This window comes from Pantherophis guttatus, chromosome 18, assembly GCF_059756535.1.
Source record: "Pantherophis guttatus breed Tessera chromosome 18, ASM5975653v1, whole genome shotgun sequence".
Lineage (NCBI taxonomy): Eukaryota > Metazoa > Chordata > Lepidosauria > Squamata > Colubridae > Pantherophis > Pantherophis guttatus.
Window position 1 is genome coordinate 8,608,559 of NC_142080.1, and position 12,994 is coordinate 8,621,552.

The window sequence follows — 12,994 nt, forward strand, 5'->3', positions numbered from 1 at the left end:
GGCAGCCTTAAACAGGTACAGGGCCTTGAGGTTGGGCTAAGACTGGTCCAAGCTGCTGCAGCCCAGCTGTGACCTTTCTCTGAAAGTCACTGTATTTATAGGCATGCCAGTGAGTGACAGCCACAGTGTGTGTGTGTGTGTGTCTGTGTGTGTCCCGGTTCTCTTGCCAGGAGTTTCGGCTGGGCAGGAATCCTGGCAGCTGCCCTCCCTCCCTTTCCAGGATCGCCCAGTGCCAACATGCCACTTCTCCATCACCAAGGAGCTCCAGGCTGCTGCCTTTCGATGCCCCTCCCCATCCGTCACACGAAGTACGGCTGCCAACAGCGGCCATCCGCCCCCTCCCACTCCCCACCCCCGCCCCCAAGGGTTTTACAGTACATGGCACGACCCAGGCACGATCGTGCCAGCTGGGAGTGATGGGAGTTGTAGTTCTGCGGCGGCCGGAAGGCTTTCAAATTGCCTGGCGTTGGCTGAAAGGAGGAGATCAAACCACAGCTCCTGTCTCTATTTGAAGCCGCACCTTTGCAGTGTAACAGTAGTCATGAGGACTAGATGCTTGTTCTCTTTGAGGGCTAGATGCTGGGTGTGCCCCTCGGTGGCAGCCCCTCGAATATAGCAGCCTTCCAGTATTTGAGGGGCTGCCCCAAAGAAGAGGGGAGGGTCAAGCTAGCCTCCAAAGCACCAGAAGGCAGGACAAGAAGCAATGGATGGAAACTGATCAAGGAGAGAAGCAACCTGGAACTAAAGAGAAACTTTCTTAACAGTGAGGACCATTAACCAGTGGAACTGCTTGCCACTAGAAGTTGTGGGTGCCTCCATCACTGGAGGCTTTTAAGAAGAGACTGGACATCCATTTGCCTGAAATGGCATAGGGTTTCCTGCCTAAGCAGAGAGTTGGACTAGAAGACCTCCAAGGCCCCTTCCAACTCTCTTCTTCTCTTTCCCTGGGAGCCTGACTAGGTGGCTCAGTGTCTAAGACACTAACCTTGTCAATCAGAAAGTTTGGCGGTTCGAATCCCTAGTACAGGTTTAGATTTTTTTTAGATTTAGATTGAGTTGGAAGGGACCTGGTAGGTCATCTAGTCCAACCCCCTGGCCAAGCAGGAGACCCTGGCCTACACCATTTCTGACAGATGGGCAATCCAGTCTCTTCTTGAAAGCTTCCAGGGATGAAGTTCCCACAACGTCTGAAGGCAAGTCTCCTGCCTGAGCAAGGGGCTGGACTAGATGACCTCCAAGGCTTCTTCCAACTCTATTCTTCTCTCTCCCCTGGAGCGATAGAGGACTCCGAGCCTGACTAGACGACTCAGTGTCTATCAGAAAGGTCGGCAATTTGGCAGTTCGAATCCCTGGCACAGCTCTCCTGTGGGAGCAGGGGGTTGGACTAGATGACCTCCAGGGACCCTTTCCAATCCTATGATTCTGTATTCTAAGCCTCCACCTGTGTGGCTTGCTCCATCATAGACTTTTTTAAGAAGCCTTTTGGGTCTGGAGTGGTATAGTCATGGTGTCTCCTGCTTGAGAAGGGCGTTGGACTAGATGACCTCCAGGGACCCTTCCAACTCTGTTAGACGGCTTTCTTAACGCTCATCCTTTCCAAGCCCGACGGGGGCCACCCCGAATCAGCCCTCCCCGCCGTCCTTCCTTGAATTGGGGGGGAGGGGAGGGGGCGGGGCAGGTAGCGGGGTGGGGCTTCGGGAGCCGGGGACACGCCCCTTCATGAATAATCCATCACCGGGGGGGGTTTAAAAGGCCGGAGAGGCGGGTCACGGGGCGCATTTGCCGGCGTCCAGGCGAAGCGCCCAGTTCCTCCGTCCAGCCCGGTTCCCAGCTTCTCTCCGGACCGCCGCGATGTCGCTGCCGCTGTCGGACTACGAGAAGAGGAAGCAGATCAGCGTGCGGGGCTTAGCCGGGGTGGAGAACGTGACCGACCTGAAAAAGAACTTCAACCGGCATCTCCACTTCACGCTGGTCAAGGATCGCAATGTCTCCACGCCGCGCGACTATTACTTCGCCCTCGCCCACACCGTCCGCGACCACCTGGTCGGGCGCTGGATCCGCACCCAGCAGCACTACTACGAGAAGGACCCCAAGGTGTGGACACCTCCCCCCCCCAGTCCTTCCTTCCCCTCCCTCCCCACTTTCCTCCTGCCTACCTCGCAGGGAGGTTGTGCTTAAGCCGGTTTTGCCCACGCGTGGAATGCTCGTGGGCTCGGATTACAGAGGGGAAAAGGGGGGGACGTGAGAATACTTGCTTGATACAACTTGCTTGCTTGCTTGCTTTGCCAGTCCCGGCAAAGGTCTTTGCCCGACCCCCAGCCCCATCATCCCCTGCTGGGATGGCAAACTGGGATAGGAGTTGAGTTTGAGTTCAAGGGGTGGGGGGCTCCCCCTTACTTCTTACTTTGCTGGCTCCCTAAAACAGCACCCCTTGAACCTCCCACCCCCCAGCCCCTATCATCCCCAGGCAGGCGTGCGGCTGAGATGATGGGCTCTGTAGTCCAGAGGCATTCAGAGAAGAAGAGCAAGGCGGTCCCGTTGGTCTACATTCTGATTCTGTTTTTTTTTCCCACCAGCCAGTTATGGGCAGGCAGGACTCCAAGGGGTTTTTATTTGAGGGGGGGGCAAGCTGGCAGCGATGGGGAGAGGGGGCGAGGGCCAAGATCAAAGCCGCACAGGGGCCTATTAATAGCTGTTGATAGCATCGCTTATAATCACAGCCCCAGTTTGGGAAGGAGGGACCGGCGGGGGGGGGGGGAACCCACCGTCAAAGTCTCCTTCGCACACTCATGTGCAAAGCAGAACACACCTGCGTGCAAAGGCAGAAGCCCAGTGGAGTCTCACCCCCTTTCTTTGCCACCCCAAAAAAAGTTCTCGCAAGAGGAGGGGGGGCTTCCTTGCCTTGCGAGGGCTGCCCTCTCTCCCTTTGCGCCCCCCCCCCCCGTGCAAATGCACCATGACTTTTTAAATTTAGCCAGCCTGACATTTTGCGGCTGTGAACATTTGCCATTTGATTCCAGCTATGCTTGTTGTGTCAGCAAGAGCCTTGCAAGAGATACTGGATACGGCTTGCAAACTTTTACCAGGCAGCTGGATGGGAGGGGGGGGGAAAGGTCAGGAAAGGAGCTGCAGGCTGGTGGGGTCCCCTGGCACAGCTTGGGGGGGGGGGAAGGAGGAGAGGGGGGTCCGGCTTGCAGCAGACTGCGCTTGACAAATTTCTCTCCTTTTTTGGGGGGGGGGAAGGGGGGCTGGAGGTGTTACAGCTGCATTTGCTCAATTCCTGGGGGTCCCGTCTGTTTTGCACGATTGCGTTCAGTTCCTACGCACAAGTGGGTTGCGTTCGCGCAACCCGTAAACTTGAAGTTCTGCAAATGCAGCCATTTGGCACGATGGTGTAAAATTCAGGTGGTTCTTGATTTACAAGTTTCGTGTAGCGACAGTTCCAAGTTCCAATGGCACTGGGGGAAAAAGGAGACTTTTGGCCATTTTTGAGCCTTGGTGGCGCAGCAGACTAAAGTGCTGTTAAATAGCACCAGCTGCCTGGTTGACTCAGCCTTCCATCCTTCCGAGGTAGGTAAAATGAGGACCCTGATTGTGGGGGCAATAAGCTGACTTTGTATAAAAAAAAATAAAAAAAGAACACCGCTTGGGGGGGGGGCCCGAAAGCCCTACTAAGCAGGTAGATACAAAAAAGTATGAAGACTATTGCTTAACGCATTGTAAGCCGCCCTGAGTCTCCGGAGAAGGGCGGCATACAAATCGAACCAATACATAAATAAATAAATAAATTTTTCACACTTACGATGATTGGCCAATGGTCACATGATCAAAATTCAGGCCCTTGGGCAACTGTCTCGTATTTATGACGGGTGCTGTGTCCCCCGGGAGGTCGTGTAAATCTCGTTCTGACAAGCCAAGTCAACGGGGGAAGCCAAATTGGCTTAATAGCCGTGTTACGAAGTTAACAACTGCAGCTGTTCACTTTAACAACTCTAGCAAGAATGGTCGTAAAACGAGGCATTGCTCACTTAACACATGTATGTCTCCCTTAGGAACAGAAATGTTGGGCTCGATTTTGGTCGGAAATCCAGGGCTGCCTGTATGCTGCATGAACAGGCTCATTCTTCACAATCCCCACTCAATGCCTGACCAAGTGGCTAAGACGCTGAGCTTGTTGATCAGAAAGGTCGGCAGTTCAGCGGTTCGAATCCCTAGTACGGGTCTCATGTGCGAGCAGGGGGGTTGGACTAGATGACCCCCAGGTCTCTTCCAACTCTGTTATTGTTAAGAACATTCCTGCAGCCGGGGGAAATAAAAACCAATGGGACAGCTGGGGAATTCTGGGAGATGAAATCCACAATAGTCTTCAAATTGCCCAGTTTGGAGACCCCTGGAATAGTATCATCCCAATGAATGAGAAGGTAATAAAATCTTGCAGTAGCAAAATCTCTTAGGATTTTCTATTCTGCTGTTATTGAGGGAGGTAGCTGAGTTCTTCTTTGGTGCTTTCTGGGTCTTTCTCTCCAGATTTTTCTTCTCCAAAATATTTTGCAAAATTCAGGGTTTTCTCATTCAGATATTCGGAAGTTGGGAGTCTATGGGTTTGGTGCAAAAAAAGGTGTGGTTTACTTATTAACCGGGTTGATGGGAAATGTAGCATCCATTGGTAACCGCCTTGCAGTGGTGAAATCCAAATTTTTTTTCCTACCAGTTCTGTGGGTGTGGCTTGGTGGGCATGGTGTTGCTTGGTGGGCATGGCAGGGGAAGGATACTGCAAAATCTCCATTCCCAACTCACTCCTGGGGGAAGGATATTGCAAAATCTCCATTCCCACCCCACTCCAGGGGGGAAGGATACTGCAAAATCTCTATTCCCACCCCACTCCTGGTGGAAGGATATTGCAGAATCCCCATTCCCAACCCACTCCTGGGGGAAGGATATTGCAAATATTCGTTTGGGTTTTGGGTCACGGAAAGGAAAAAGAGGGAATAGTTAAAATTAAAAATATTAATGGGGGTAATTAAGGTAATGACTTGGAATGTTAAAGGTACTGGGAATCAGATTAAGAGAAGACGTTTAGAATTTAAGATTAAAAGAGATTCTCCTGACATACTTTTTATGCAAGAAACTCATCAGAAATCTGATATAAACAGGATGTATTTAAAAGGGATGCAGGTTTATGAAAAAGCTTTTGGGTCCTCAAAATCTAGAGGTGTTGCAACATTAATATCAAATAGAGTCCAATTTAAAAAAACAAAGTAATAGCAGATATTTATTGATGGATGATATTTGATAACAGGATGTATTAACGAGGAAAAATAACATTAGTTAATTTATACGCACCAAATGTGAATCAAAAAGATTTTTTGAATAAGATTACCGATTTGTTGCAAACTGAAAGGGTAGGGAAAGTAATTATTGCTGGTGATTTTAATTTAATTAGAAACCAGATGGATAGTACCAATCCTACCCGATATGGTGGAATAAGAAAAATGGGGATACTTGATAATTGGATGTTGCAAAATGATGTAGTAGATGTTTGGAGGGAGATTAAAGGTAACGAAAGAATGTATACTTTTCACTCAAAGGTATTTAATTCATATTCAAGAATTGACTATATTTTTGTATCTGAATCTGATGGATAACGTGGATAATATGGATGTTGGAATATTTAAAGACTCTGACCACGCAGAATTGTTACTAGAATTAGATATGTTTTTGGAGAAAAAAGAAAATTGTTGGAGATATGATGAAAAATTATATAAAAACTAGGAAGATAAGAATCGTATTCTTAAGAAATGGGAAGAAAATTGGGATTGGAATGATAATGGGGAAGTTAATTATGGAACAGTTTGGGACACAATGAAAGCAATTTTTAGAGGAGAAAGTATTAAATTATCAAGTAGGAAGTATAAGAATTATAAAGTAAAAATAGAGGAAAAGAAGAAATTGATAAAAGAACTGGAAAATAGATTTCTAGAGACTAAGGATAGGAAATTATGGGAGGAACTTAAAAAATTGAAAAATAAACAAATAGAGGAAGATACAGAAATAGTTAAAAAAAATTAAGCTATTTAAAAAGAGAATTTTTTGAATATGGTAATAAAAATTCAAAATTATTAGCAAGAATGGCGAAAGATTAAAAAAGAAAAATAGGTGTCCTAATAGATGAAAAAGGTAAGAGATGTTATAAAAAAATAGAGAAATGTGAAATTGTTAAAAAGTTTTTTCAAGAATTATATCTTAAAAAAGAAATTGATAATTGTAAATTAAAAAATTTCTTAGAAAAATATGGTCAGAAGAAAATTGATAATAAATATAAAGAAAAAATGGAAAAGGATATTACCTCTGAGGAAATTAAAGATGTGATTCAGAAGCTAAAACTTGGAAAATCTCCAGGTGAGGATGGGTTACCAGCAGAATTTTATAAAGAGTTTAAAGAAATTTTGATCCCAAAATTACATTAATTGTATAATAAGATATTACATGGAGATGATATTCCCATGTCCTGGAATAGAACAATTATATCCTTAATCCCGAAACCAGGTAAAGATTTAGAAAAGATTGAATCCTATCGGCCCATTTCCTTGATTAACCAAGATGCTAAGATATTTACTGCAATTGTAGCAAATAGATTGAATAATTTTATAAATATATAAACCATAATCAAGTAGGTTTTGTTAAAGGGTGTTATATGTGCGATTTAGTTAGAAGAGTATTAAATGTTATTGATATTGCTGAGAATAATGGTGATAAGATAGGTATTCTTGCCTTGGATATTTTTAAAGCTTTTGATTCTATACAATGGGATACTATAAAAGAAATGATTTCTGCATTAGGATTTGGTAATAAATTTATTCATATTATTTCCAAATTGTACCAGAGGGGTATGGCAAGAGTGAAGGTAAATGGTATATTTTCACAAGATATAAATTTGGAAGTAGGGACAAGACAGGGTTGTCCTCTGTCTCCAACCCTATTTTTATTAGCAATGGAAATTTTAACAACTTTGATTGAAGAGGATTCAGAATTAATAGGTTATAAAGGCGTCAAAGTTAATTTATATGCAGATGACACTCTTGTCATTTTAAATAATATTACAAATGATATAAAAAGAGTTCAAACACATTTGGAAGAATTTGAAGATATGACTGGTTTGAAAGTAAATTGGGCAAAATCAGAATTATTAATGGAAATTGATAGGGAAAATAAATTAGAAAAATTACAAAATCAATTTGGAATTAGGATAAAGGATAATTTAAAATATTTAGGTATTACACTTTCACTTAAAATTAAAAATTTAAAGAAACTAAATTATGACATAGTAACAAAAGAAATTGAAGAGAAAATTGGGAAATATAAAAAACTCAAGTTATCTTGGTTTGGTAGAGTAGCTTTATGTAAAATGATGTTACTTCCTAAATTTAACTTTTTATTCGAGATGCTTCCAATTTTTTTAACCGAGAAGGACATTGAAGTATATCAAAAAAAATTAGATAAATTTTGTAATGGGGATAAAAAACCAAGACTGATTAAGAAAATGTGGTATCAGAACCAAAAACAAGGTGGTTTAGGAATTCCAAAATTATTAAACTATTATAGAGCATTTAATATAAAAACAGTAGTAAAAATTTTAAAAGGAGATGTTAAACTTTGGGGTAATTTGGAAATGAAGGAAATAAAGAAGTTTGGTTACAAACGGTTTTTGGAAAATTTTAAAGGTAAGGTTAAAATTTGCAATTATTGGTTAAATAGTTTGACTAAAAATTGGGACAGAGTAGCAAAAAAATTAATACCAGACGCATTGTATTTAGGTAAACTGAAAGAGAATTGCCCAATGAAATTAAATAGTAACAGAGAGAGGATTATAATAGAAGAGAAAGTGGAAACAATTAGTGAATGACTGAAATTTATAGAAAATGAAATGAGGAAAGAGGAAATTTATGGAAAATTAAACATTAATTGGTTTGAAAGAATTCAAATGAATAAATGGAATAGGAAATGCAAAGAAAGGAACGATGAGAGTAGAAAGAAAACAGAATTTGAAAATTTGACATCTCGAATAATAAAAGATGAAATTGGGCCAAAGGGATTAGTTAGTAAAATTTATAAAATTATTAACTTTGATAATAATTCACAAAGGGTAATGAAAGAGAATTGGGTAAAAGAACTGGGTATTGAAATTTCTGATCAAAATTGGAATATGAATTGGGTTAGCAGAATAATGAGGACATTATCAATAAGGATTAAAGAACATAATTATAAAGTTATTTGGAAGTGGTATTTGACCCCAATAAGACTTTTTCAAATGGATAATAAAGTGGATAAAATGTGTTGGAGATGTAAAGTGGAACTCGGGACATAACCTCATATGTGGTGTAAATGTAATGGGGTTGAACTTTTTTGGTCTAGGATAGAAAATGAAATATTTGAAATAATTAAGAAGCGGGTCAAATTGAAATTGGAAACCATATTATTATTAATATTGAATGAAACAACATTAACAACTGGAGAAAGAGAATTGGTGAGGATTTTGGTTATAATGGGGAGAATTATAATTGCTAGATATTGGAAATTAAAAGTTGACTTAAAATTAGAAGAATGGTACAATGAAACATGGAAATTTGCATTAAATGATAAATTGACTTGTGATATTAAAATTAGAAGTGGTATATATAAAGAAAATGTTTTTTGGAACACTTGGCAACCATTTGTGGACTTTGCACTTGGGAGATTGGATGAATCGGCACCAGTACCTTATCAAAGAGATTTCTGGAAGAATTGAAGACTTCAAGTTCCTAAAACTTCCTTTCTGTTTGTATAGCATGTTGGGGGGGGGAAATTTTTTTTTCTCCTTACTATTGATTTTTTGTATTGATTTTTTTTCCTTTTTGTTATTCTTTAACAATAAAAATATAATAAAAATTAAAAAAACAAAAAAAACAAAAAACAAAATCTCTATTCCCACCCCACTCCAGGGGGAAGGATATTGCAAAATCCCCATTCCCAACCCACTCCAGGGGGGAAGGATACTGCAAAATCCCCATTCCCTCCCCACTCCTGGCGGAAGGATATTGCAGAATCCCCATTCCCAACCCACTCCTGGGGGAAGGATATTGCAAAGATCCGAACCTGCTGGATTTCACCCCTGCCGCCTTGTGAAATGAGGCATTTTAAGAGGACTTGAGGTCAGGCTGGATGAACCTGCTAACATTTTAAGCCGGACGATGCCAAGTTTTTGGCTCTGGACAGCTTCTCGCATCAGGGTTTGCCTCTTGATGGTTGATAACAGCGCTGGAAATGCAGCGCTTGAAAAATGGCCTACGCAGTGTGCAAAGATCAGCTTCAAACAAAAGATAAAAGGGTTTAGGACTCAAACTCAGTTCTGATTGGCTGAGTTTGCACTTCACGTTAGTCCAGGCATAAATGGGGTCATGTATGTTCATGTGTGTTTGGGAAACCCAGCTATTTTCTTAGTATGTCCATTAGGGTTGCCAGGTGTCCACTATTTGAGCGGACGGTCCGCTTTTTTCACATTATGTTCACTATTTTTTTTCACAAAATAGTGGACATTTTTTGTATTCAAAAGCTTTATGAGGAAATGGTACGTAATCTAAAGCTGTACAGTCTAAGAGAATAAGGATAGGAGAATCGCGTTTTGTCTTTTTTTTTCATAAGTTAGAATGAGACAAAGATCGAATATCCATTGAACACGATTCTCCGAAAAAATTAATGATGAGATTAAAATAAAAATATATTCTAAAATTATGTACAGTTCACATTTTTAAAATGTATTGTAGCTTGTGTCGACGGACCTAAAATGGCGTGTTAAAATGTTTGTAAGAAAATATATAATTTAATTGTAATTTTTTTTTATTTTTTTACTACTTACCCCCCCCCCCCGCCCCCCTGCTTGTCCGCTATTTTTTGGAAGCAGACCTGGCAACCCTAATGTCCATGGAGCTTCTCAATCGTCCAGGTCATGGTTGTCCCAAAGGAGCTTTCTTCCCCAAAAGACAACTCCTTGATTTTTCATTTGAAAACGTTTCGCTTCTCATCCAAGAAGCTTCTTCTGTTCTGACTGACTGGTGGGGAATGGAAGGATTTCTAGAACATAAATCTCCTAGAACCATGATGGCGAATCTATGGCACCCGTGGCACGTGGAGCCATATTTGTGGTCACGTGAGCGTTGCCCTAGCTGAGCTCCAGCACGCATATGCCTGCTGGCCAGCTGATTTTCGGGTCTTCCGGTCCCACCGGAAGTTGGGAAACGGGTCATTTCTGGCCTCCGGGGAGCCTCTGGGTGGGTGAGGGAGGCAGTTTTCACCCTCCCCAGGCTCCTAGAAAGACTTCTTTTGAGGAGGACCTTAGTAATAAATCTGAAACGTTTACTGTTTCATTGAAGTTAAAAGGCTTAATTAAAATTGGATAGCTTTCTAAAACTTATTGAAGTATTAAAATGGTTAACTTAAAATTTAATGGATAGTTTTTTTAAAAAAAAGTTTTGAAACTTATATTTTGAAGAATGTCTTATTGATAAGAAGGTATGGAAAGGATCTTAGCAACAAATGTGAAATGTGATAAGAGAATTTATAAAAGGAAGGTTGATGAATAATTTTTAAAAGGGGAGTTAAAGAGTGTGAGGGAGTTTTGAATCTTGTAGTAAGTTAGTTTATTTTAGCTTATGTTTGTTAAATGTTATACCCTGTTTTTGCTCTGGGAAGTCAGGGTGTGTGTGGGGAGGGGGGGTTGAAGGATGGTTGGGGATAAAACTGTTGTTGAAAAAAATATTTTTTACTAAAATAAAAAGATAAATAAATGTATTAATAGAAAAGTAAGAAATTTGGGGGGAATGTCACAATAAATGAAATGATAAAATTAAGATATGATAAATACTGGAGGAATAACAAGAAGATACAAAAGATGTACTCAGAAGATACACTGTATGATTGATTAAGAATTGTATGTTTGTTTGTTTATAAAATAAAAAACTTTTTAATTAAAAAAAAATAGAACATAAATCTCCTAGAACCATGATGGCGAACCTATGGTACCCGTGGCACACGGAGCCATATTTGTGGGCACGTGAGCGTTGCCCTAGCTGAGCTCCAGCGTGCATGTGCGTGCTGGCCAGCTGATTTTCGGGTCTTCCGGTTCCACTGGAAGTTGGGAAACGGGTCGTTTCCGGCCTCCGGGGAGCCTCTGGGTGGGTGGGGGAGGGCTCCTAGACAGACTCTGGAGCCTGGGGAGGGCAAAAAATTGGATCTACCGGGCACACCAGTAACCTTTTTGCCATCGCATGCCAAAATTGGGAGCCTGGGGGTCCACGCCCGCATGCGCGGGAGGGGGCACTGAATTATGTATGGGTGGGGGCATGGGCACACGTGACCCCCCATGCTCCCCCCACTTTTGGCACGCGATGGCAAAAAGGTTCGCCATCACTGCCCTAGAATATAAATCTTCCCATTCCCCACCAGCCAGTTAGAACTGAAGAAGCTTCTGGGTCGAGAAGCGCAACGTTTTCAATTTAAAAACCAAGGAAGTCCAGTTGCCTTTTGCCAAAACCACCTTTGAGGATTTTCGTGGTAGGTTGTGAGAATTTTCCTCCTGTGCTGAAGCCAAAGGTGGCTTCTGTATTTGGGCACCCGTAATGTAGGAATGCAGCCATCCACTTACGTCCACAATTGAGCCCAAAATGTATCTTGCTAAGTGAGAAATTTGCTAAGTGAATTCTGCCTCATTTTACGACTTTCTCAGCATATTTGTTTAAGTGAATCACTGAAGTTCTTCAAATTAGAAATATAGTTGTTAAGTCACTCTGGCTTCCCCCGTTGACTTTGCTTGTCAGAAGGTCACAAAAGGGGATCACATGACCCCTAACCGTCACAAATGTGAGTCAGTTGTCAAGGATCTGAATGCAAATCACGGCATGGAGATGCTGCAACGGTCATAAGTGTGAAAAATGGTCCTTGAGTCGCTTTTTTCAGTGCCTTTGTAATTTTGAATGGTCACTAAGTGAAATAAGTCGAGGACTACCTGTATCCCCTTATAATCCGCCAAACACACAAAAGGTGCGTTCACACAAGACAGGTAGTCCTTGACTTATGTCCATTCATTTAACGCCTGCTCAAAGTTACAACTTTGGCACTGAAAAAAGTGACTTACAGCCGGTCCTCGCACTTATGACTGTCGCAGCATCCCTACAGTCACGTGATCCAAATTTGAGCACTTGGCAGCTAACATGGCTTTATAACAATTGCCGTATCCTGAGGTCGTGTGATCAGATTCCAGGGTCATTGGCTAACTTCCCGGTCAGCTGCCAAACAAGCGAAGTCAAGGGGGGTCGGGTGGGGGAGGAAGCCAGATCCACTTAATGGCCACACTTAACGACCCATGGTGATTTGCTTAACGCCTGCCGGAAGAAAAAAAAGTAAGATGGTGTGCCACTCACTTAATGACTGCCTCGCTTAGCAACGGAAGTTCTGGATTCCAATTATGATTGGAAGGGGAGGACTACATGTAACCCAGGTTTCGGTTTTAATGTATTGGATGTGTATTATTCTGTATTTTTTTTCAAGGTTGCAGATTTCCACTTCTTTCTGCAAATCTCCAACTTGCAAATTCATCTCCAGTAGATTTCCAAAAGCTTTCTTCTTCGGGGGGAGGGGGGATTTAATTTTTTTACTACCGGTTCTGTGGGCGTGGCTTATTTTGTGGGCATGGCTTGTCGGGGGATAATGTGATGGTGGGCATGGACAACTTTTTTTTTTCTTTTAAAAGCATTTTTTTCTACAACCGTAAGAGGTTGCAGGAAAAAAAATGCTTTTAGAAGCCTCTGACGATCAGGCAACTCAGCTGGGATCGCCAGAGGCTTTTAAAGGCATTTTTTTTTCCTACAGTCTCTTCAGCTGAAGAGGTTGCAGAAAAAAATGCTTTTAGAAGCCTCTGACGATCCCAGCTGAGCCGCACGATCATCAGAGGCTTTTTTAAAAA

At 42.2% G+C, this 12,994-nt stretch overlaps 1 protein-coding gene across 1 annotated transcript in view; it reads left to right on the forward strand.

Moving 5' to 3' along the window:
- Window positions 1-1,733: 1,733 nt before the first annotated feature.
- PYGM (glycogen phosphorylase, muscle associated) overlaps window positions 1,734-12,994 on the forward strand; it is a 45,434-nt gene continuing 34,173 nt past the window's right edge. Inside the window, exon 1 of the mRNA XM_087880974.1 lies at window positions 1,734-2,094. Coding sequence (XP_087737100.1) covers window positions 1,852-2,094 — 243 coding nt within the window. The 5' untranslated portion in view covers window positions 1,734-1,851. The remainder of the gene's footprint in view (window positions 2,095-12,994) is intronic.